This window comes from Falco punctatus (genome assembly GCF_963210335.1).
Source record: "Falco punctatus genome assembly, chromosome: 9".
NCBI classification, from domain to species: Eukaryota; Metazoa; Chordata; class Aves; order Falconiformes; family Falconidae; genus Falco; species Falco punctatus.
This window is the reverse complement of record NC_137589.1, coordinates 53,169,816-53,195,397: the sequence shown is the minus strand read 5'-3', so window position 1 is coordinate 53,195,397 and position 25,582 is coordinate 53,169,816. Positions and strand designations below refer to the sequence as shown.

The window sequence follows — 25,582 nt, the reverse complement described above, 5'->3', positions numbered from 1 at the left end:
CCTGGTCCCCGTCCACTGGCCCCAGGGGGCCACCCATCATCTGCAGCCCCTCACACCATGGCCAAGCTGCAGAGCACCGAGGAACAACACCCCAGAGCTGCCCAGCACCAGGCACCACGCTTTGCTTTCTTTCACTGTTGACAAAGAAACACGAGCAATAACCTTGAAACTGGTCCCAGCACTGTCCTCTGTGGGCTGGGGCCAGGGGCAAGGGGGAGCAGACAGTGCCAGGGCTAGGGGGCATGCCTGGAGCTGCACAGACACAACTGAATTTTTCTGCGTTTTGCTCCCCCCGTCCAGGGAGGACGCAGCAACAAGCCAGCAGGGCCACTGGGCAGCCTGGCACAGTGGGGCAGCCTCTGCCAGAGCCACAAACAAACCCCCAGCCAGGGCTGAGCCTGCAGCCCTCTACCGAGGGTGATCCTGCTTGCTGTGGCCTGGGGAGCTGCCTGGGGGCCAGAGGGTGGGGCAGCAGCGGGAGGAAAGCCTCCAGGAGAAGGACAGGGTGTCACCACAGCTGCCCACTCAGTCCCAGCCCAGCGGCTCATAGACCCTTGTCAGTGGGGGCAGGAACCCAGCTGGGATGGGGGCTGCACTCACTGGCAGCAGAGCTGAACACTATCCTGTGACACAGGGCATCTCCTTGCCACCCCCTTGGCTGGATGGCGGCAGGAGGGGACGCAGAGGGCAGCAGCAGCACTGTCCCAGCATCGTCTGCCTGCCTGGCCTCATGGGGGTCCCTCTTCAGATTAGCCCTTCCAGCAGGCAAACAGAGAATGCAAACCTGCCTTTTCCACAGCCAGTCTCATTTCTTTCCTCTAAAATATGAACCCAATTTAAAAAAAACAAAACTACAAACCGCATGTAAACATTAAAAAAAAAACCGAGAAGGAATAAATCACTGGACACAGCATGAGCAGAGGGGAAGGATCACCTGCAGGCTGAGCAGCAGGCAGGGACCAGGGCTTGACTGGTGCTATGGTGGTTACAGCCGCTGGATCCCGACAGCTCCCGCAGCCAGCAGGGGTCGAAGCACAGCCAGTATGGGCAGCCCCAGCAGGAGCACAGGTCCCTCACAGCAGGGCTCTGGTCCCTCTCTCGATGAGCCCCACAGGTCAGTTTTGCTTCCCTTTGGTCAGTATGTTGTAAACTACAGAAGGCTTCATCTCTGCAGAACGGAAGGAGGGAGAGCGCAGCCAGCTCGGCGCTGAGCGCTCTGGAGGAGGCGGCTGCCCAGTGCTGCAGGCAAAGGCTTTTCCTGGCTACGATGCCACAGGGTGGGCGCCTTCGCTCATCTCTCCGCTGAGCCTTCAGTCCAATTTCTTGGCAGGTTTCCTGCTCTTCCACATCACAACGGTTATAAAAATACCTACCAGAGAGAGAGCAGATTCAGCCAGAAAACATTTAGTTATGGGTACTTTTACAATACGTTGTAGTGAGAAACAGATCCTCAGCAGAGTGAGCAAGAAACAATTCTGCTGTCCAGAGGCTCAGACAGCCAAAGTTACACATGAACACATGCCCCGAGAGCCTGTGCCAGGCTAAGCTGCAGCAGTAGCCACAGTGTCACAAGTGTCACACGTTAGCTAACCCGCTAGCAACCCTCTTCTCTCTTCCTAATTTAGAAGCTTCTAATTAGAACAGAAACAACACTCACCTATAAATAGCAGCAGCAGCAGCCCAGCCACCATGGGGATGATCACTGCGTACTCCCTAGGCAAGAAATACTGGTGGATCCCATGATCACTGTCGATGAAGGGCTGCAGGAGACAGAGCGGCATCAGCAGGTGGGCACAGCACCAGGGCCAGTTCCCGACACCTGCAGACTTGTGGTTTCGAAAGCAGGATGGAAATTCCAGGTGTGAGAAGGCAGCTAAAAAAAGGGTGCCCAGACCTGCGTGTGGCTCAGCCCACAGCTGCAGGGGCACGGCAGTGGGCGGACAGACGAAAGGCAGCTACACATGGCCAGAACAGGGGTCCCACAGCCCTGGGGTCACAAGGTGGGCATGGCTGCCCGCACGCTTGGTGCTGAATGCAGCAAATCCCCAGACTCCCTGGCCTGCAGGGGGGAGCAGCTGCTACCGGCTCGGTTTCACAGTGATCCTGCCAGGATCCCTCTGCGGAGGCCGGTGGGAGGCTTTGGACACTAGAGAGCAGTGTAAGGGTTCCTACACAGCAGTGTGCACACCTACATGCTCGTGGCACTACCAACAGCATAACTATGTATTGGGCAGCAGAATAAACAGACGCAAGATGGGAATTCAAAACTCTTGAGAGGCTAGAGGGGAAGCTGCCAGGAATTCAGGCATCAGCCCAAGGCTGAACCAGGCCTCTTTTACCTGGAAAGCTCATAAGATGTTTCCTTCCAGGAAGAAAACCGCTAATGACTCCAGCTGATGTCCTCAGAACTGGGCAAACTATCAGGCTCACAATCACTTTTCCAGAGCTCTGCATTCCCTAAACTCTTCTCCTCCCTACCAGGCTCCAGATCTGGTAAGAGTCATCTCCTACCAGAACCAGGAATCTGGGGGACTGCAAACATGGATACGAACACCTCCAGAGGCACCAGGCTTCAGCTCTCTTGAACCTCACTCTGACACTGCCCGGGACAGCCTGCCTCAGAGCAGCCAGGCAGGCAGCACAAATGAAGCTTGGTCTCACCCAGGGCAGGGCAGGTGCCCCCAGAAGGGGCAAGGGCTGTGCCAGCAGAGGAAGCGCTGCCCTGGAATTTTTAACCAGGAAGCTGGCAGGGCAGAGTCCTTCAGGCACCGGGGTGCATCAGCACCCAGCCAAAGCCCAGGCTAACACCTGAGCGTGAAGTGACAGGGAGTGACTGCGATTACAAGAGCCAGAGGAGAGTCGTACCAGCACGATGATCCAGAGGGTGTAGTAAACAAAGAGAAGGAGGCTGAAGGCAACCAAGCCGAACCCAACCACCTGGTCCGTTGCTGTGGCCTGCAAGGGGAGAGAGCGCGGGGTCCGCGTGCTGCAGCATCCGCACGGGGACGGGCACGGGCACCTGCCGCCTACTCGGCCGCAGGTCAGGCGGACGCACCGCTGCGGGAAGGGGAGAGCCTCTGCGCCGGACAGCGCCCACCGCGAGGCCCCGCTGCCGGAGCACGGCCGCCCCAGCCCACGCAGCACCGACAGCCGCCGGCCCCACGCTGCCCCGGCGAGACCCCGCGCCGGTTCTCGGCCGCGCTCCAGCCCAAACTCCCCCCCCGTCAAGGGGCCGAGCAGGGGCTACCGCCTCCGGAGCGGCCCGGGGACCGCCGGGCCAGGCCCGCAACGACCCCACTCACCATGGCGATCGCCAGCACCTCCCTGCCCGCCCCCCCGGCAGCACCGCCCTTCCGGGAGCGGCCCCTAATCAGCGCGCCTCGCGTCAGCCCCGCCCTCCCCTCGGCCGCGGGCGGCCAATCAGCGGGGGCGGCCTGGGGCCCGCGGCATTGTGGGTAGCGTGGGCAGCTGGCGCGGGGCACGATGGAGGCGCAGTGCCGGGGGCGGCTCCGCTCCGACGGAGGCAGCTCCGGCCTGGAGGGGCCTAGCGCCAGGCCCGGCCAGCGCGGGGGCAGCCGGGGCAGCAGCAGCCCCAGCCGGGGCGGCCGCGCTAGACCCCGCCTTAAGTTGGTTGGGAAATAAATGAAATTCGCCGAAGCTCCGCCTCGCGCCGCCGGCCGGGGGAGGGGCTCGGGGCGGCCCGGTGCCGGGAGAGGCCGGGCTGCTCCGGGGCTGCCCCGCCAGCATCTCCCGCCTGACGCCTGCGAGTGCCGAGGGCAGGGGCGGTCCTGGAGACCGAGCGGCTGCAGCCGGCTCCTGCCCCAGAGATGCTCGTGTCCTGCGACCCAGCCGTTCCCACCCCCCCACCGCTGCAGCAGGAAGAAATGGGAAAGTCTGACCCAACAGCCGAGGGACACATGGCACCGGGGCTGTGGGACTCAAGGATGCAGCTGATCGGAATGTGCAGCTGCAGCTTAGCGAGGGTGGGGAAGGCAAAGCCGCCTTCTCCCGGGGGCCTTGGTCCCCTCTACCCTTTGCATGCATCACTAGCACAGTACCCGGGCACCGAATGTGGCTCAAACCCCCGTTAGTGGGATCGCCAGCCTGTGGTGGAAGAGGAGGGGCTGCCCCCGCACAAGCCGCGAGGGGCTGCAGGCATGCCCTGGAGCCCTGCAGCACCTTCCCCAGGCCACCCTGGCAAGGCAGCCCCACACAGGGGTGGGTGCCCAGCACTTCTGCAGCGGGGCAGATGGGGCTGTTTTCAAGCACAGCCTGGGCTTGGATGCAGTGTTCGGGAACACGAGACGTTCTTAGCGACTCGGACCGGCTCACCTGCCTCCTGGGTTGCAGGCTGTTGCTTCCCCTGGGCTTGTGCTGTGTTGCCAGCTCCCCTCTCCAGCCCTTCTCTCATCAGTAGCGAAGGGCTGGCAGGGATCTCCACTCCCACCTGCCAAGGAAATCCTAGAAGACAAAGCCAAGTCCTATTCCAGGGCCCTGCATGCCAGCAGGCCCTGTCTCACCCTTCTGCTTCCTCAGCAGATATCTAAATGCATTTAAAACAAGAAACAAAGCAAGAAGAATCAGTGTGAAGTACCAAAAACCTTTATTTTGTTTTCCCCCAAACCATAACAACATTTGACATTATAGTGATTTTCCTCATATATTTGTTATTTCTCTACGTTAGGAACCAGATACAGAAAATACAAACACGATCTGTTGAATCAAAGACGGCACAGCATTCCGTTAGAAAAAGAAACCAAAAAACTAGAGGAGCAAGATAAAAATGGTGAAAAATAGTCATTCCCTCCAGCCCAAACTTTCCAGAATCATCATCAAAATAGAGCAGTGGAAGTAGCTTCTCTTTCTAAACGCACTTCTGCTTTAAGAAAAAAGTTAGATTTATCTTTAGATTTCAAAGTAAAAAAATGTTAAACTATCTTTCAAGCAATTTTGGAAGTTTGCATAGACCCATTCCCTTTCCAAAAATATCAGCGATCTCTCTCTATCCAATATAAATCAAGTGCGCGCCTCATCAGAAGATCACCAAGCTCAATTAACTTCCAAGAAAATAAAACATGATCTCCCCTTCCCCTCCCTCCCCCCACAAAAATACAGGCTTTACCGTTATTCCTTGTGTTTGAGGCGTTATGAGGCTTAGCCACACCCCTCGCTCAAAGCTTCATCCAAATTCCTTTCCATTTCCCAGGTTTCATCCAAATTCCTTTCCATTTCCCAGGTTTCCACGTGGCGATGCAACGTGGAGCTGTGGAGGGCATCAAGTTTGGATGGCGTGGGTGGGCTGACGGATGACGCAGCTCTCAGAAGGGAAACAGGGGGGAATTTTGCGCTCATCACAGGCCCCCGCCCCCCCCCCCCCCCCCCCCCCCGACCCCTAAAGCAAGGAAGTGGCTTTTCAAGGACAAACACATGCAACCAGGCAGTGTTTGTAGGAACTTGCCCCTGGGGACCAGCCTTGTCCACAGGGCTCAGTCACCAGAGCAAGAACTCATTCAGCTAGAGACTAGGTGGGGTGGCAGGGGATGGGGATGGAGGGGCAGGGGGTGAATTTGCAGCTCCCGGGTAAGGCAGCGAGGAGGGGAGCAGGGGGGCCCCTCGCCAGGAGGGGTGTTTAACCTAGGTGCTCTAGCGTACCTGGAGTGAGGTTTTCCCAGAGGTTCACAACAGCGTGTGCAGAGTCCAGCTGCACAGCCACCAGTTTAAAAAGAAACAGCAACGACAAAATAAATAAAAAGTCAACCCCTCCTATTAAGATGAGAATGAAATACGCATTCTTCAGGTCTCGGTCTGGTTCGGAACCCTCTAAAAACTGAAGCAAACATTTAAAAGGGCTTATTCACTTTCTGCAGGGGGCAAAGTGATGTGGCAATGGCAGGGGGGGAAGATCACATGCCTGCTGCCCACCACACCGTGGGCCAGGACAGCACGAAGGCCCCCATTTAAAGTGCCGACCACACAAAAGATGACAATGGAGGAGGAACATCCTTCTCCCCCTTTTTCCATCACAATTTCCAATTGAAATCCATCTCTTTCACCAAGTCAAACTAAGCCTATTCTTTTGGACATTCACTCAGTTTATACTGTTTAAAAAAAAAAAAAGTAAAAAAAAGTACACTGAATCTCCCAACTCTTTGCCATGGGCTTCCACCAACTAAAGGTCCAGAAACTGGGAAAGCAGAGTCCACATGTTTCACCCGGCCCCCAGACTGGAGCAGAGAGCCAGCTCTGCTCTCCAGGGTCAGCCAGGCATGAGCAGCCCTGCTCACCAGCATCACAGACCCAGGGGATGCGAAGTCTTGCCAATAAGGTCCTTTCACTTGTTTAAGCCACCTCTGAATCCCCTGAGAAGGGAAATAATGTGGGGAAGAATGTCCCCCCGCTCAGGCCCCAGGAATAAAATATCAATGAAACAATAATGCAGTCAAAAAAACACCAGCCTGCTGGGTTTATAAAAAAAAATTTCAATAAACTTCATGACAAAGAAAAACAAAAACCCAAAGGAAACTAGCCAGCGGTTTGGGTCTGGAAACTGATTCACTTCTTAAATGCTCAAAATCCGACAAGGAACAGATGGCAGCAATGCCACAAGGAAAAAAGTGCTCATGAGACGCAGCTTCCCAAGGGATGGCAGCGAGTCTGTGGGACAAGTGATCCCACTTCCATCACCACTGCCTCGTATGCCCACCACTGGCCAGGGACCACTGGGCATCGCTCGTGATGGACATGCAGCAGGAGCTCTACATGGGATCCAGAAACAGGACCAGACTGCTGCGTTCTCCCTCTGGGTCTGCTCTGGGTGCTCCAGCCCTGGCTGTGCTGCACTAGGCTGAATAACTAGGGCTGCTTTCTTATTCAAAACGAGGGGTAAAAGAGCTAGAAAGCTACATAAAGACCAGGATCTGTGGAGTCAACAGCGACATGGAGACAAGGAAGAGATATCCTAAGACGCACAGTTATCAGAAACACAAGCAATGATGTGCCAAGCCTCTGGAAGAGAAGCCAGAGACATGCCCAGGTTGGCCACAGCTACGCGATGGAGCAGGTTATACCTCTGCCAGCCTGGGAGGATGAGACCAGCTTTCTGAAAAGCTCAACTGCTGCTCCTCTTGCTTCGTTGGGAAGAGACTCCTCCCTCTGTCCCACTGTGGGTTTCATGACATGCTGAGCTGCCAGCGCCTTGGAACAGCCGACTCTTGCCAACGGGAGCCCAGAAGAAAGCCCTGGGTTCCCAAGTGCTCTGACAGTGACTGCCATTGTTTTTCATGGGAATAGAAGCAGAGCAGCAGCAGTGAGCTGGGTTTTGGCCTCCTTCCTGGCTTATGTTTGCTCCTTTCAAGTCCTGGTTGGACCCGATTTCCCGAGGGGCTTCACTGGCCTCTGGGGGGGCCGCAGATGCTCTGTGCTGGGGAGCAGCCTGACCCTCAGCTCTGCACAGCCAGGGCAGGAACACCCACCACCGTCTAAGCCTGCTTCTGCCCTCACCCTGACCTGAACAGAGGGTAAGGCCAGGCCTGGCTTTCTGGCAGAGCCCCAGGGAGAGAGAAAAGCAAGCAGTTCTCCCCTTCCTGCAGACACGCAGCATCCCAGGAACTGGGCAGGATGCTCACCAGCCTGCTAGCGAGTGCCAAACCTACCCAGACTGAATGAGGAAGAGATCACCACTGAAAAACACCAGCAAGTGTGAAAGAGCTTTTGTTCAAGACAGACTTAAAAGATCCAACACTTTTCCCCTACATTAAACCAAACCAAGGTGGCGTTGTCTGTACCCTCTTCTTACTCTAATCCAAATTTAATTCCCTTTGAAGGGCAAGGGTGAAAAAGATCCATACCCTATATGTGGTCGGTCCAAATACAGAAAGAAACCTCTGAAGAGACAAACTGTCAAAACTGAGTAAGCAGCAGTATAGCTTTGCCACACTGCCTAGCACCCTCCCCATGCAGCCACCCTTAGCTAGTAGGGTGGAGAGAAAAAAAAAATAAAAAAAATCAAGGCCCGTTCATTCCTTGTTTCTTATTCTGCCAAATTCCCTTTTCCAGTAGCTCATCTGCATGCATTCTAGCCACAGAGACCACAATTAATCTTTCCCCCCCACCCCCTTTAAAAAAAGGCTTTACAATAACTAAGAATTTGAAGAACAACGCGATCAGTGACAAGTCTTTCTTGGCTGAATGGGACAAGTGTGTGCCTGTGTGCGTGCGTGCACACGTGTGTCAGAGCAGGGCATGCTCCCAGCCAGGTCCGGGAGCGTGCCACTGCTCCAAGCGCATGGCCGCCGAGTGCCATCACAGTACACCAGTGAAAGAGGAAAGGGCACTACACAGAAATAGCTTATCGGCTGAGAGCTCTGTACAGGAAGGGCTGCAAGCACAGCCTGCTGACGGCCCACGGCTGGAGTCTGCCTAGATCCTCACTTGCAGTTCAGCTGCCAGGAGAATCTGTAAGTGGGAGCTGAAAGGGACTGACATCTCTGCCACACACTGCAAGGAAAAGAAGGAGCTAAAGTGTCAAACAACTGCAGAAACCAAACCCAAAGAAGAGCAATTGAAAGATCAACCAGAAAACAGTTTGAAGCCTTGTCAGAAGAGTTCGCTTGCCACGAAGCAAGTAAGAACTGCTGCTGTGGCTAACGCAGCAGGTAACACCCATTCTACCTTTGAAGGCAGAGACAGTGGCTTCTCCCCAGCCCCAGAAGAAATCAGCTCAGGCATAGATCCCTGCTGACAGGGCAAGAAAGGCCAACCAACACAGATTCCCTTACTGGCCCAGGCCAAGAGAAGCAATTGTTAATCGCTACCACAACAGAGAGACCACTGCAGTCAACTGCATCCTGCTCTGGCTCAGGGGAGGACTATCAGATAACCAGATTCTTTTCACAGTCCAAGAAGGGCAGTTCCCTTCCTGCACCAAAAAAAAAAAAAAAAAAAAAAAAGCTTTGTATTCCAAGCTTCAACAGTGACTATTTGCTGAATCAGTCCAGCAAACAGGGACTATGCTCCTGAAACAGCAAGTAGAAGCCTCCTCCAGGTAAAATCTGGAACCTCTTAAAGTGCTCCTGCTAATGCTAATAGATGAACACTGCCCTTCCATGCCCAGCAGTGGAAAGGTGTAATGCAGTTAGTGGTATAACAAGCATTAGCATTTAACCATTTATCAACTCCCATCTGGATTGCGGTAGTTTTCTGAAATGCACTTTTGGGAAATATTTCCTATGAGAAGGGGATGTTTGGGGATTTGAGTGTAGGAAAGTGAAGCGTACACCATAGCATACCTCGTTCAATAAAACCATTGCCTTGGAAGGTAATGCTCCCTTGCAGAGTCAGTGGAATAAAGCATCCTGCAAGTGACCATCTCACTAACAAGCAGCTCTCTGTTTGGTTAGAATATTTTCCCCATTCCCCCAGTGGTTTGATGAGTTCACAGTGGTATAACCCAATGTTTTGGGGAGACAGAAGCTGAGAAGTCCTCTGCTGCAAGTGAATGGGTGGAGCGAGGGATGCAGATGAGCAACATCCTCTAAGACTAAGGATAAGCCCAACAGACACCTTGCGTCTGATCAGAAACAGGGGGAAGGCAGGCACTGGAAGAACTGGGAAGTGGAGAAGGGTAGTGCCAACGCAGGGAAAGTGCATGATCTGGAGTGGTCTTGGAGTAGTTCTGCAGTGCAAATGTATGGGGAGGGGCATGGAGAAATCCCTTCTGGAATGCTGCATGAAGAGAGGTAAAGGTTGGCATCCATGTGGCAGCGGACTGGGTAGGGGGCCTGTTTCCAGCAGCTCTACCCTGTTCTTCACATTTAGTGGGTTTCAATCACCACTGGCTCGTAAACTCCAGATGAGACCCTGGAGAGGCAGAGGGGAAGATAATGAGAAAGCCAGGTTATTTTCCTCAGTCACTTAGAGCAAGCAAGTTCTCACTCGGAGCTCTCCACTCACGAACACTGCCCTCTAACCCCACACAAAATAGTGAAAATAACGAGTCAGTCTGGCGAGAAATCAACACTCATAATACAAAACAGACAGCTACGTGGCAAACTAACACTAAAGGACTTGAAAGAGCTGCATTTAAGACATGATTCCTTCTGAACGACAGAGGAAAGCAGGGAGTATCCTGCACAAAGAGCCACTGTTCCTGGCTTTGCTGCGCTCCCAGTTTTGTCACCAACTTGACACATCTTTGCAGTACCATTATTGCATTTTTGTTTTTAACTTCCAAAAGGTGGTATGAAGGCTCAAATGCGACTAGCCAAGACACTGTACTAAGAGCTATCGTGGCAAGAAAAAGTTTTATTGGTTCAGAAGTCTTTTGCGAGAGAACAAGCCCTGGACAATGACGGGGGAGGCAGGGCAAAGGCACAGTAGCCGGGCTGCTGCAGTTCTGCCGCAGGCCAGCGGGAGGCAAAGCTCCCTGCCTTTGGTGGGGCGCAGGAGCAGACGGGAAACAACCTCTACCATTTTGTCCTTTTACTCCTTACTTCTGATTCCTGGATTCAGAGGGATTACATTATCCCTCTAAGCTCCTGCTGAGAACTGCATTCCTACCCCAGTGCCGCTGTAGCCTGTCACCAAAGGGATCCCAGGCGTGTCAGTACTGGAATAAAGACACCATGTAGCACAGTGATGTTTAGAAATCTCTCCTGCTGCAAAAGGTGAAAGTTCCCCGAGTACAAAGAGCTAACTAATCTCTGTGGAGCTCCTCCATCTGCCAGACTTTCAGGAAGCCTACCTGTTTCCCAGCTGAATACCACTCAATGTAGTTGTTCCATCTCTGCTCACAAACAACCTCAGGTTACTGTCTGCAGATAGAAAAGGAAAACAGACATCAAACCCCAGAACTACCAACGGCTCCCAGGTGCTCCCCTCCCAGAAGCATTACACAACAGTCAGCACAGGAACAAGTGTATCTCTGTGAATGCATGTGCACACTTTCTGGTGTCCCTACAGTAATAGCATCCTCGGGAATTCCTTCTATTGCTCTGAAGGGGACCCTCACCTACAAATCAACCAAAGCATTAAGCTTTGGAAGAGTAAATGCAGAGAAATTCAGTGATACTCCACCAGTAGCTGCTTTTAAGGCAATTCTATTGATGCAATTTCTTGGTTAGCTTAGACACATCTGAACAGATGAGAAGTGGGGACTCATGCTGCTTTTGTAGGCTCACTGGAGGAGAAAGTCAGCCTGTTCTGCTGGTGAGAAATGGCTATATTCAGTCTAGTTTTAACCCATGCTGAGTGAGGTGTAGATACCCATATGGTAAGGGTGTTGCTGTGTGCAATGATTTCAGGCGATTAATGGTAGAAGCAAGAGTAACAAGCTCAGATCAAGTTCAAAACTTATCAGAAAACCTCGACTAGATGAAAAAGACTGATGTATAAGCTAAACTGGAAAATGAAAACCAATACATTGATATTATTAGTTTTGTCTTAACAGATGCTGTGACTGCAATGGAAAAACCCCCTTTTTAGGCTTTCATACAGACCTGATCACCACCACACTATGACCCATCTTTCTTCCCATCTTTTTGCAGAGGCATGCTGCTTCCCCTCCAGTTGTGCTCTCCTACTTTAATAAATACCCTTGAGCTGAGCTGACCCCAGATGAAGGCCACTTGAGCAGTACAGACAGCTGATGTAACTCATTTCCACTGCACTGAAGAGTAAATACTTTCCCCCCCTCTCATCCCGTATGTCTGAGCTACTGTTCAACCTCTGCTGTACTCTGTAGAACAGCAGCAAGCACTATGTCCTAATGGATGTGCAGCTCTCAAAATCACATGGTTTGTTTATCTACCACAGAAACACCTAGCAAGCACTGAAAGCAAATTTCTGTCAAAAGGGGAAGTGAGTCCATGGCAGATCAAATCTTGACTGTAAAAGCCTGGCAGCCTTGCTAAAGGAACAGCTAAGACATCCACTTTGAGACTCCTCCTCTCACCTTCAGTATTGCTGACATCTGTGAAGTCCTGACTCTGCATTATTTTCTCCACTATATCATCAGCATCGATCCTGGTGTCATCCACTCGGGTTGGGTGACTCTCCACTGAATCCTTTTTCCTCCTGCGGAGAGAAAATAAAGGGAAAACTTACTCAGCTTTTCAAGACCCAGACTTTCATATACTGCTTTTCATGTCCTGCTTCTCTTGGCAATAGTCTCCTCCTCAGCAGCTACAATCCAATCTACCGCTGCATGAGAACAAAGGAGTGGATTCTGTCTCGCCTTCCCAGAGAAGGGGCTTTGCTCTACAGTTCTTACCGGGAGGGTCTATCCAGTAGAAGGGCTGGTCTTGGGGGGCGGGGTGGTTTCTCTACTTTGTGATCCCGCTCTCCCTCAGGACACTCCACAGTCATGCTCAGCCCTCCGGATGCACTGCTGCTGGTGGAGGTATTCCGGCGATGGGTCAAGTCGGACATACTAGAAGAATGTGAGTGCTCTGTGCTGTAACCTGCAAACACCGATTGATTACAAACCAGATTTTCTCCCCTTCCTGGCAACACAGTTAACAGGCAGGACAGCTTCAGACTAGCATTTCTGCTCCCATATACAGAGGTTTAGACATATATCTGCGAGCTCATCAGCAGACTAAACAGGAGACTGATATTACAGAGGAGGGAGAGACACATGGCTACACATCACTCTCACAAGAGCTCATTGCAGGAAAGTAAAAGGATGAGGCCAGTGCCAGCAGAGCTGTGTGGATCAATGGTTACCAGAGATCTTGGACTGCTGGCTGGCGTAGCTGGAGTTCCGCGAGTGCCCTGAGTGGAAGACTTCCTCTGGGCTGGACAGGTTCTGATCTGGTTCTTCTGGGACACCTGCCAAAGAACAACAGGGCACTCACACTGTAACCAAGCAAAAACATTTCCTGCTGATCACCTTGGACTGAAGGCTGATCATGGGACACTAGATTAAGGAAAGGGCAAGTCTGTTGGCAGAACCCTGCTGTACAGGCTAGCCCAGAGGTTAGAAGCAGCGGGAGAGTAGGGAAGACAATAATGAGCTTCTCTGTCAAGTTTATCACTAATTCTAGCATCCAGCACCTGAATTTACAAGCATCTCTGGGGGCTTGAAGGATCTAGAAGGACAAGTAGCGTCTGAAGCTATCCATACTTAAAAGCATTTAAGACCAAGGAAGCATCAAATGGCCACTGGCAGTAAAGTACTACAACCTCCATTTGAGTGCTTCTCCTGTTACTACCTTTCCCCTTCTATTACTTGTGAGAGCGCTCATGACACTTAAATCATATCTGAATTTGATACATCTGCTCCTTTGCTATCACCCCTGCTTGTCCCTCTTGCAGGAAGCTTATTCAAAAGTGCACAAGTGTAATGCATTAGCCAGCTTTTTAAGAAGAGCACTTGTACAGTGTGCTAAGTCACTGAGGTGATGAGACTAGAGTGCTATTTTGGTGCAGTGTGTCTGCCTGCACATTTGGAATGTGCTGGGAAGGAAAAAGAAGCTATGGGAAAATGCAGTACCCTTGAAAACGGGCTCATACAGAAGCCAAGGAACTCTGCATCAGCAGCTGGAACAAGGCCATCAGACCTCAAACCAACCTCTAAAACCTTCAGAGGAACTTTTCTAGAAGATAAGTGAGCAACAGAAGAGCTGAGTGGAGAACACTGTTAAGTGTCATTGAACACAATGGAAAGCAGGGATGAGTGCAAAGCATGAATTATTAAATCCCCAGCAAAAAGAACAAATTGCTTTATCTCCACTACCAGAAATATGCATGTGGCGAAGATTCATCCTTCCTCTCGTCAGTTACACTTAATAGATGGTTTTGTTTTTCTCAAGTTTTCTTAATGAGCAGAGGGGTGAGGATGGGTGCCGGAAAACATGAAAAATTAAGAGTGTCTGTGCTTGCAACTGCTGGGAAAAACAAGAGTGTCCAGGCACAGCCAAGCATTGCATGGCTCCAGGACAGGCATTCATACCCGAGCTGAGAATGGCAGTTCTTGGCTTAGTCTGACGCAGAGAGCCAATTGTGGCTGAACTGCTGCTGCTGCTGCTTGAGGTTCCCTCGCCCTTACAGGTCAGCTGCAGGGTAGAGTCCTGTCCCGGTATGGTGATGGATTTGGCAGTGGAAGGAGGCCTGTAATCAGAAGTGAAGAAGGTTACAAATTGCCAGGCAAGGACCAGGAATCACCCCACTGCTTTGGCAATTTCCACTCTGCTCTGTCAAGAGGATTCCCCTGCCTGCCCCTACCCTTCGTGGCAGGGGGAAGCTGGCAGCCCCCTAAGACTAGCAGCACAGCGTGATGCGGGATTTTGTTTTCCTACATGCAAGACTCGGTTCTTCCCTACCTCGTACTGCACTTGGACTGCACTACAAGAAAAAGCAAGCTTCTGAGGTAAATTAAGGCAAAAAGGGACCATTCAATCTTTTATACAGGACAACAGGCTCAGAGCCTGCGCTATCCTCCAGAAGACCATCCAGAGCTATTCTTTTCCCCCAACACATGTCTGGTAGCCAGCTGGCTTCACAAACAGGAACCATTTTGCTGTTGTCCAGCTTTCAGTTCCAGCACCCTTTCGTCACACCTTTCTGACTCAGGTCAAAAAGAAAACTTTTATCCCAGCAACACTATCTCCCTATGAGAGTACTTCTACAATGATCAAATAACCTTTCCGTTTTTTTAACTGACAATTAAACTCCTTTTCAGTGAGACTAAAGTGTTTTTCCAGCTGTCAAAATTATTTTTCTGGTTATTCTGCGTGCTCTCAACATCCCTTTGTAAATGCTGACTGCAGGGCAGAGCTGCAAGTGCCTGGAGCCCCCTCCCTTCCTCCAGAAGTGTTTTTGGGTGGAAGCCATGGCATGTGCAGCATGGCGAAGTGAATATTCCTGTTGAAGCCTTAACCTCCCTGTAGCCTGAAGTCTGAACTGGAACTAATGGATCATATTATGCTTTTTAAGTGAGGAGGGAGAAAGAAAAACTTTTATTTGTCTCATTTGGAGCTCTGAGGGAAGACGCTACACGAGAGGACCTGTGCAGTGTTTTGGGAGAAAGAATAAAGGACTGAGAATATTTTACATGGGCAGCCAAAGAGCTATAAAGGTTTCAGGAAACCCACAGCATGCCTTTGCCTGGAAAAAATCCCTCCCTAATCACGTTATCAGTGATTTATATGCACAGGGGTACTTTGGGGACTTCACTTCACAGGTTAATAAGGCCTTTACAGCTTCAATCGAGCAAACTGTTCCTGCAGCAGCTGTTGGAGCAGCCTGTGGGTCTGCCCGCTCAGGCTGCTCAGCTCCACTCTATGACACCTGGGAGCAGAAGGTTCATCTGAGAGCTGCAGAAAGTCAGTGCAGGGAAGTGATGTCCCAGCACAGTTTAATTCCCGCCTAATCTTCTAATGAGCACCATTTATCAGAAGTTCCGCTGATCAAGGACTATTCTACATGTAAAACTTCCATTTTTAGACATTTGCAAATCATCAACATATAAGAAGAAAATGGGAATGACCGCAAAAATCATCTAAGAAAATTAGGAGGTCTGACTTTCAGACTGACCCTAGTTACATTAAATGGATATTTATATCCAATTCAGTTATGATTTTCAGGTTCCCTAACAGTGGGACTTGCCTCCATAGTGAAGGAGCAATGGTATTTTTTTTCAGACATATTATTGCCAGACATTCTAGTACCCTAGATTTAAAACATCTGTAACTGTTAAAAAGTTATGGTTTGAGATATCCAAAACTTCTTTATTACACTTCCTTCTCAAGCAGAACTATTTCAGCATCTGATAACACTGCATTTAGGGTTTGAAAGTCTCAGAAAACACTGTAGCACTATGAAAAGCCACTCACAAAAGAAACCTACCAAAACCTATGCAGCATTTTATAACAAGAAAGCAGGCTAATTTATACATTTCAAGCTAGCTCCTAAAATTAGACCTTTTAGCCAAGAGTATCACTGTACAAGAGAGCCTCAAGGCAAAGCTTTCTTCTCTCATACTGTTGGGAGTCAACACAAAATACTTCTATCAGCACATAGCAGTGCTGCTGTGTACAGTCACACACCTTACAGCACCCTACGGCAGGCTGGCTTGGACTGCAGAGTCTTGCAATGCTATACTGCAGCATGAAGGCAGATGTTGCTGGTATATTTGTTAGGATTCCCTAACAATTCTTTAAGCAATAGAACTGCTTCATAGCTTATTTGTACTTATTTCCTATCACAATGCATTAAAAAAAAAAAAAAAAAGGCACTACGTCACTGCAATTTCTTTGCTAAGTAACACAAAGCGTGAACCTAGGTCCCTGTAGAAAAAAAAAAGGGAGAAATAAAATGTTTCAGCCTTGCAGTATTTTTGTTGCTGTTTCAACTCAAGATCGTTATCCTGTGTGGTATGTGCTGAAGTGTGTCCATTTTCAAGACTGTTTTCTTCACTGACCTTTCCCTTCTTGGAGGTCAGTGAAACCAACGCCAGAGCTATGAGAAACTCTACCCTTCACATAAAGCATGAAGTTTGTCATCAACACCCATTCCTTTCCAAAACTTAACTGACACTAGCAGAAAAAAACCGTGCGCACCCAATAATCAAGCTGGGAAAACCAGAGCAGAGAACAAACCAATTAACAGCACTGGCTGGCTATGCTGTTCTGGCTGGTTCAAAGATCCAGACCACCAGTTTCAAGCTTTCCCCTGTACTTCCCAATATCGAGGGCATCTTTTCCCCCTCCCCAACAATTTCAGTCTCCAGCAGAGAACTGCGAAAGAATCAGGTGCCCTGGTCTCTCCAGAACAGGGGCAAGTGCCCAAAAACTCACGTTTTGAAGCAGGGATCCCCCGAGAGTAGGGACATTCCAATTGTGACCTGGAGAGGGGGGAACAAGGCACATCATTAGCCACGCTGCAGCGAGCTCCTCGCTTCACGACAGCCAGGAGGTCAAGGGCTAGGTGTAAAGATTAGCAAGACCTAGTTCCTTTCCAAAGGAAATCAGCTTCAGGGATTTAGCACAGTATTTCCCTCCCTGCCCCAAATCACTGGCATCGGTACCTAACTCCCAGCTGCAGTGGCTCAGCAGAACATCAGCCTGGCCACCCTGACAACACACTTAAAAACTTTCTTCTCCTCCTCCTGTTCATAGTTTCTTTGATGACAAAGAATGCTATCGAGGGTCATTGCTTGGCCAAATGGATGCCAAGATATCAAAGGGCAACTCTGATAATGGAAAGCTTCCCAAGTCAGGCTAGCAGCATAAAAGCGAAATCCTGTCTCTGTACATAACAGGACCTTCTCTCAGGCCTGGCACTGCACTTTGGCTGTGATCTTTCTGAATTCAACAGCAGGATTTCTACTGTGGCAGCGCTAGTTGCCGTACCTTTAGGATGGAGTTGTCCTGTCGGGTGTTCTTAGTATCATAACCTTCCAGCAAGCAGCAACGGACAGTGGATCCGGAGCCTGCAAATTCTGCCAGATTTAGATCAGCAAAGCCCAACTGTAGCCAAGAAAACAATGGAGGGGAAGGGGAGAGAACAAAAATTACTCAGCAAAGGGATACGTGGTGTCACACAGACCAAAGGAAGAGAGTGCATCTGTGATCAAGGGCAGAAACAGGAGCCAGTACAGGGTCTTGTGGTGTGAAGACCCCCTACTCTCAAGGACAGGCAGGGTCACATTCCTAATCCCAAGCCAGGTGGACACTCTGAGGCTGCCAGGAAGCCAGACCCACACGAAGGAAGGATGTACAGTAGTGGTGCTGGCCAGGACAGCGTTAACCAGCCCATAGCCGTTGCATAACCAAGGGCATGGAAGGCACTAGGTCAACGATGTGGAAAAAACAGAATCGCACATACACAAACATAATAAGGCACTCTTTGTATCAGGCCATCCCAGAATGCAGTGGAGCATGTGAACCAGGAGATGAAAGGATATTGTTACAGAGGAAAATGACACTGTCCTGAAAAACAAAACTGAGACTCTCAGCACAGCATGCTGGAAGTTCAGAGCCATGCAGCAGTGCATGTGCCTCACCGGCACTGATGCAGCTGCTGGGCTGGGGAACTCCTGGAGCAGTTTCCTCAACACCGTTAAGATTTAACTAGCAAGTGGTATGTTTGACAGGCAGAAGGGAAAAGAAATATTTGAAGAGATTTAGTTGTGAGCTCCCTAAACCTTCTGTAACAAAGGGCTAGCAAATAGGGAAGGTGACAGAAAGTTGAAGATTACAGGCAAATTCAAAGCTGGTACTGATGCCTCTAAAGACAAACACAATGAAGAGTACTTTTGTTTTTCTGCTCTAATTCCTGGTGTATTAATACAATGTTTCAAAGAGAAAGTTACAGCTTCTTTTGTGCAGAGCTTTAGCACAGCAGTCAGTCACGTGTCATCTAATCTGATCAGGAAGAGATGTTGCACCCCATATTTGGCTAAACCATCCAAGCGTGGAAAGTTTGTGTCACTTCAACACAGAGCTCAGGAGAACAGGGAGAGAAGGTGGAGAAGCAGCAGCTCAGACCTAGCTGTTACTCTGTGCACTACAGTACACTTACTCCTCTGCCCTGGTGATGACAACCAGATGATACAACTGAACAGGGAGCCCCAAACAGTAGCACCATCCTCAGGAAATGCGGTCCTCTGTCAACTGTAGAAGCTGATGGGGAGTCACAGCACAAACCACAGTCACTGCTGCTTGAATCCCAGCTCCCACTGTTCCAAATCAAAACTCTAAACCACAGTCTGCACAAGATACATGATTCAGGGGAGAGCGCAGCAAGATTAGCCTATCTGCTTCCTCCATTCCATTCTCAAAGGGGAACAAGAGCTGATGGCAAGGGAAAGCAAAAGTGTGGGATACAGCAGGAACCTTTCTTCAGCTAAAAAAGGAAGGAAAACACCCACCTAACTTTTCTCCTTCTATCCTCCCTTCTTAAGAATTCTCTTATTGCAAGTGTTTCTCCAGCCCTTGCTGTAGATGTTCCTCTATCTCTTCTAGCCAAGGGCTATGCTGCTTGCTGAATATTCATATTCACCAATAAGGAAAAAAAAACAGTAAATTTTTATCTCTCAGAGATAAACAGGACAGGAGAAAGCCACAGAGGGAGCTACAATCCATCACTGTGACAAAACAGGAGAACAGAGGAGACATGGCATGACCACACCAGCAACCAGCAGAACAACGTGGCACAGGAGTGGCCCAGACCCAGATCCCTCCTCCTCCACCACAGCACTAACTTCTCCAAGGAGATCGACAGAGGACAGAGTGTGGGAGAACTCTCCCGTGACCCACATGGCATGCTGAGGTCAGAAGCTCTTCGCAGGAAGCAGACTCCCAGTATATAGAGGAAGGATCCCTTAACAAAAGGATGTTTTCAGATATAACCTTTCAGAATAGTTTCCTCCGTTTTCCAGCCAGCTGATGGTGTTTCTTCCAGCTCAGAGAGTTTCTGCTTTATCAGTCCTTCCTGTTGGCTTCCACTCTATAACCCCTGACACTGAAGTGACATTAACGTCAAACCAAAAGGTGCGCAAGTCAATGGAAACTCTGTCCTGAGCACAAACAGTTCCATCATTCTCGCTCCCTGCTGATGGGGGACCAGGTAAAGAAGGCCTTCCCAAGCTGCATTTTCTTCTACATCTGTTGCTATGATTGGAGAAGTTTTCAGCTTAAAAAGGTGAGGACTCATTGTATAGAATGGGAAAATAGTTGCATAGACATATACCACAGATTTCTGCTAGAAACATTAGGAATCTCAAGTCAGTCAGTTCTGCCACGAGGACCTGCCTGGAACAAGCCTGGTCCACAGGGCAAGACTGTAAGGCTTAATCAGCCTGTCTGGTGTGACAGCCCTCATTTCTGAGCTGCCGAAATGCTCAGGTCATCTTCTGCTGAATTCTAGAATGTGTCTGTCTTCTTTACAGGAAACCAAGTAAGGTATCAGCCCAAGAGATGACAGGTACTTGAGATTTGGTCTCCAGTTCTGGGCTGGAGCAACTAGGTCTCTTTCAAAATGCTATTAAATGCAACTGGAGACTGAGTAAGAAGGAAGTAGGTTAGAACATGGCCTGAATAAGAACCCAAGTTAACTCCACCATGGAGATGTACCCTCAGGCTTATTTTAATTCTGCATTTCCAAATACTGTGGGAAGCTTAAGGATGGACACTGCAGGAAGAACAAGCTGATGTATTTACTTTGTGTCAGAGGCATGTCTCTTCCTCCAGCTATGCTGCTCTCCCTGGACAGGCAGCTCTGCAGAATGGAGGAATAACCTCCCCCCTCAGTGTGAATTTAGTGAAAGAGAAACTGATGGCCCCAGAGACCACGTCCTAATTAGCAACAAAAAAGGAACAGCACAGGCAGCAGCAACTGCTCTCTATCCCACAGCACAGCAGTACATAGGAGTGAGTGCAGCTCACCCTTCAAAGCCAGTTGCCTCCATGGTCTCAGGAAGGATATTGATTAGAAGAAGTTCTTACATGGTTGTGCGTGACGTGAACATCTGTTTATTAGAAACTAGCAGCAGTGACTCATTTTCAAACAAACATGGTTTTGGGCTCTGCGCAAGCTCAACTTCTAAGCCAACATTGTCTCTTAATCCAGCACAAGGAGAAGGGGGTGGCCCATTGTCTCTCTCACAGCACAGGCAAGAAAACAGGGGGGAACAAACCAAAACTAACATCCCTGCTGATCCCTTCGGGTTGTGCCTCAGTGCCTCCTGTGCTTTGGAAGGCAGTGATTTCTGTGGTAGGTTTCTGCCTGTACTCATGAGGCAGCGAGGTGCCTACCCCAGCCACAGCTGGCTGCTGCGTTCTGGAAGAACAGATCTGGAGTCTGTGTTTCTTTATTAGCAAGACACTGCCAGAAGCCAGAGTTCACATCTGACTCAGAACTTCCCCAAAGTTTGAGGACATGCAGATCATCTTCCCAACCCCCTTTCTCAAATCCACATCCAATGCAATCTGGATCCTGTCCCAGCAAGTCCATTTTTTTCAGGAAATCACTTAACTCAGGTTTAAAGTAATAACTAATGACCATCTCTCCAGATTGCTTCATACAGCAGCCACTGGTTTCTAATGGTTGTAAAGCACTAACAGAAGACAAGACCATCATCACTCTGCCACATTTGCCCTTTCTGTGCTCTTACCTTTGAGTAGGTTTTTCCGCCTTTCAGCTCCTATAAAGGGAGACAAAACAAACAGGAAAAGCTGCTATTATACATGCTGGGGAAACTGGGCGAGAATCGTTACTCAGTCCTGGAATTTGCTCTCAGGATTTCACAAACCTCTGTCTCCCAAGGATTACCACCACCCTGGTTGCTCCCACCCTCCGTCAAGCACCCTTGATGGAGAGAGAGGCTCCATTCAAGTCACATTCTGACCCAATCAATCTTTCTTTCCCATCACTGTCCACGCAATTCTTCTTGCTGCCAAAAAGCAACCAGTAACCAACACCAGTACAGTGGTGGTACTACTACCTGACAGAAGCAGAAGCTAGATGCTCACCTTACGGACAGATACTCGGCAAATGCAGGGGTCCAGGAGTCCTGTGGCTGGGTTGGCACTCATTTTACACACAAAGGTGAATTTCTTTTTCCAGCGGACACAGTTTTCCTGAACTTCCTCTCTATAAGAATGTAAAAAAAAAAAATATTAAAAAATACATTGTCAAATAAAGGTACAAAGCCAAATCAATCCTGACTATTAAGTATCTTTTGTATTGACTGGCAACTTGGACTGTAAATATCCTCTACAATAAAGCTTGGTCCACAAACCTGAAACTGCACCACACAAAGGGGTTATGTTAGCATCAAGCTTGTCACTAGTCAATACAGGTAAAATCCAACTAGGTTACAGGGAAGACTAATCACGTCATCAACAGAATTTGCCTTTAAAATTCTCACAAGTCTCTGACATTTCCTGCTTAGCCGGTTTAGCTCATTCATCGTCCGGCCTGGACAGAGCGAACTTCCATAACTGAACTGGGCTGAAGGTTCTCAAGCTTATCTTCCTACTACAAGGTGCCTGTTTTGTACAGCCTCTGTGCTTTGTGTCCTGGACGGCTTGTCCTTCCCAGGCAGTTATCCTGCCACTTATGCTGGGACTAAGCCAGTGAGGATGGCCAGCTCAAAAGAGGACAAAAGTGCATGTGGAATTGCTCCTGAGTGCACACAGACAGGACCACACCATGCAAATGCTGTGCTTCTAACCACATGGGGGTTTCAGACCACGAAGCAGTCTCAGCCAGGGAGGAGGTGGCTTCGCTCGCATAGCTTCTGAGCGGCCTACCCTGATCTCCAGGGCGAGTGGAGAAGCACATGGCTCCAGCGCAGCCTGAGCCTGCAGGAGGAAGAGAAGTGGCCTTCCTGAGCACAGGAATTGCTTTGGGTATAGCTTTGGTTTCTGCAGAGCCCTCAGGGGAAGCTGGATTGCACCCTTCAAAGGAGGCCGGTTCAAAGGCACCTGGAAAAGGCGTGTGGGTCCTTCCATGGGCTGTGGTTCCTCGCTGAGCCTGTGCAGGACCTGATCCGTTTATGGCTCAGAGCTTGGGCCTCAGCCAATTAAGTTCTCAAAGTAATGAGGCCGGGGGGAGGGAAGGGAAGGCACTTTTGACAGCTGTGAGCTAGCAAGTTTGCATCTTGCTCTTATCTCTTCTCTTAGCACAGGACAAAGGGGCAAGGGCACCTGATAAAATGTTTGCTCTACGAGGGAAAGGGAGGTTTCCCACCATCTGACCCAGGCACCACGCAGGCCAAAGAGATCGGTGGCAAAGGGGACAAAGATCAGTCTTGGTACTGCCTCAACTTTCCTCTTAGGAAGAGCCCTGCTGCAGCCTTGAGGTGAGCCCAACAGGACAGACAGCAGGGACTGGACCTTGACCCAAGGGGTCCCCACTCGTCCTCAGCTATTGTGTGGGACCCAAATGGGCTGGCCAAGGCAACCGGAGAACAGAAGAGGAGTAGCTGACAAATAACTGAAACCTGTAACCCCCTGTAATGCAAATAAGGGCTGATCATCCCTGTTTAAAACATGGGAAAGCAGAAGGCAGTAATTCCTTCAAGGCAGTGAACTTAAACTCCTTCCAGATAGAACGAAGGCTAGCTATTGAAATCATTGAAAAGTGAGACATCGAAGTGCCGAAAATACCTTTGAATCTGGGATTAATTCAATATGAGATCTGGTTCTCATCGCTCCACATTGCTCACCCCAGCTCCTTCAGACAGGAGAAGAAACACTCCCAGGGGGATTAAAAAGGCTTTGCCTATAATAAAATATTCACTGAGCCAGCCAAATTAGGCAAGTTAAATTTCAGATGTGAGGTGCCTTAAACCCGACTTAATAGTAGGTATCTCAAATGACCTAAAGGAAGGAAAACTCAGGTACAGATGTAATTCAACAGAATAGGAAAACACTTGCGAACACATGTGCTTCAGAAACACAAGGAAGGTGCATGGGATGCAGAAAACACCAGATATTTTAGCAGCACTAGTTATTTTTAAAAAGGAACTGCTGTTTTCTAGAGAGCAAGGCTAATGCTAATTCTGCTAACACCACCAGAGCTTCAAGCTGAATCCTGGAAGGCAGCTAGAAGTGAACGATCTTCAAATCGGACAGGTTCAACAGCACATTGCTGCAAACCTTCTTCACAAACTCTGCTCAGAGCTCTAATTCCTGTCACAAGTGAATATTTAAGTGACTAAGCTCCAGCTCCTGAACGCCCATCGCATGTGCCTGGCTCCCCACAGCTGCTTCGTCAGTAGGACTGACAAAAACTGCCCTTGCATGCGAGTTTCCTTACTCATGAGTTCTCACTTTATCACAATGCGGCTATGATTAAGCATCTGCTGCATGCTGCTAAGTCCAATGAAGGCTAATTACTTCAAAACATGGCAAAAAGTACTGATTGGTAATAAAGAGCTCCTTCATAGCTAATTTGCTGTTAGCATAAGCTCTGCTAACAGACATTCTGCTTCTTATTAAGGATGTATGTTGGCTTTCCAAAACTGCTGTAGATACCATACGGTGCAAGGGATTAGGAAAAGGATTTGGGGGGGTTAAGTTACACACAGCACCACAAACATGAACCCGAGCTGCAGGTGCATATGTCGCTTGGGGCTTTTTATGTCTTTGGGATACTCTACACAGGGTGGAAAGGAGTTTACAAGATAAAATGCAGAGCTGCTTACCAGTCACAAGTTTCACAATCATTCAATGACTTTCAACTTTCTTTTTTAAAGAGTGGCTTTTAATGGTGGGGGCTGGGGCTGTATCATTAGACAAGCAAGTGACAGCACTATTGTTTCAAACTAAACTTTGAAAAATTAGTTCCACATTTCCAAAAGATGGTATGTGGGGAAGCGATGGGCTTTGTCTATCCACCTCCCATCAAGCTATCGTTAGGCTGGTAATTAGAGAACACTAAAATAGGGAAAAACAGCGGACTCAGATGAGGAGCAGTTTTGTATTTAGTCCTAGAATATCCTCTGATGTACAATTAGGAACCATCACACAGAAACCAAGAACACACAAGAAGCATGGTGAGGGCTGCATTGAGAAGGCGTTTCCTTCCATCCTAATCACAAGGCACCTAAAAGCAAAGCAGAAACTAACAGCTTAAAATCAGAAGTGTCTAATTTTAAGTTTTACTCTGTATTTGGAGAGCCAGAAATAGATCAGACCAATGCCTGGTACTAGGTGCCAATTCAACGGGTCTTCAGAAGCTTTATTTTAAAAAAGCTGTCTGTACCATTTTTTGCAAAAAGACTGACTCCCAGAAGGTTGAATCCCTGCCAAGCTAAGCTTTGCCCTCTTTTGACTCAAGACTTATTCAAAGCTGTGTAATTACTCTTCCAGACCTAAATATACTTCCTCAGGATAAACTGATGCAACCCTGTGACAGCTTTTGTGAAAACTGGAGATCCAGAAAGAGCTTCTCAGGGTCTTCCAACCCCGAAGCTGCTCATCTACCTCCAGCTCCTCGACTGGCCAGAAGGTACAGTTTACTGTATCCCCCAGCCACCATCCTACCCCCCTCAAGACAAGATTTACCAGAAGAGCAATTAGATGTTTCACCATAGCATAGTATGAATCCAAGTAATGAGAACGATGCACAGCAATGACCCACCCATTTACCTACTTTTACAGAAGTAGCAGTGTGTTTGGTGAAGCCACCGAGGCCTCTTTAGGTTCAGAGCTCACACAAGCCTTACTGCAGCTCGGGGGACACACAGAGGAACACATAATGAACAGATTTTAGAGAAGAGATGTTTACCAACTGTGATTTTAGTGCCATGAACAGAGCAGCACTGTTGCAGGAAGCCATAAAGCTCACTATGAATACAAGTTAGCTAAAGCAAACACTTCTAGAAAAAGGCCACGTATACAACCCATGCTATCTTGGGCTACTGTGGGCCTCTCTCCCACATGAAAACCTAGCTAATGAAACACCAGAACAGAGATTAAACATTCTATTTACAGACTCAAAGCTGAGTTGTGCCCAACTGGGTATCATGCTTCAAACACACAACCCACTGAAACAGTTTGGCCTTGCTGAAACATTTAGAAAAGCAGATGTTTCACTCCTTACTTTATGGCAGTAGTCACACATGAGACAG

At 49.2% G+C, this 25,582-nt stretch overlaps 2 protein-coding genes across 7 annotated transcripts in view; both read right to left on the bottom strand.

The window, feature by feature from the left end:
• Positions 1-785: 785 nt before the first annotated feature.
• On the bottom strand, positions 786-9,305 carry DPM2 (dolichyl-phosphate mannosyltransferase subunit 2, regulatory; the record flags this gene model as incomplete). Its single annotated transcript, XM_080403090.1, has 6 exons — positions 786-1,369; positions 1,658-1,760; positions 2,866-2,955; positions 3,303-3,929; positions 8,431-8,496; positions 9,288-9,305. The coding sequence occupies 6 exons, from the start codon at positions 9,303-9,305 to the stop codon at positions 1,311-1,313; spliced, it is 963 nt and encodes a 320-aa protein (XP_080259216.1). The 3' UTR covers positions 786-1,310.
• Positions 4,587-25,582, bottom strand: part of EEIG1 (estrogen-induced osteoclastogenesis regulator 1) — a 38,643-nt gene continuing 17,647 nt past the window's right edge. For all 6 annotated transcript variants that reach the window (XM_080401125.1, XM_080401124.1, XM_080401122.1 and 3 more), the window contains exons 3-12: positions 21,474-21,594; positions 21,116-21,145; positions 17,352-17,468; positions 16,797-16,843; positions 13,952-14,109; positions 12,724-12,828; positions 12,269-12,458; positions 11,951-12,072; positions 10,742-10,811; positions 4,587-9,858 (exon numbers count right to left, since the gene is read on the bottom strand). In XM_080401125.1, coding sequence (XP_080257251.1) covers positions 9,813-9,858; positions 10,742-10,811; positions 11,951-12,072; positions 12,269-12,458; positions 12,724-12,828; positions 13,952-14,109; positions 16,797-16,843; positions 17,352-17,468; positions 21,116-21,145; positions 21,474-21,594 — 1,006 coding nt within the window. In that variant the 3' untranslated portion in view covers positions 4,587-9,812. The remainder of the gene's footprint in view (positions 9,859-10,741; positions 10,812-11,950; positions 12,073-12,268; positions 12,459-12,723; positions 12,829-13,951; positions 14,110-16,796; positions 16,844-17,351; positions 17,469-21,115; positions 21,146-21,473; positions 21,595-25,582) is intronic.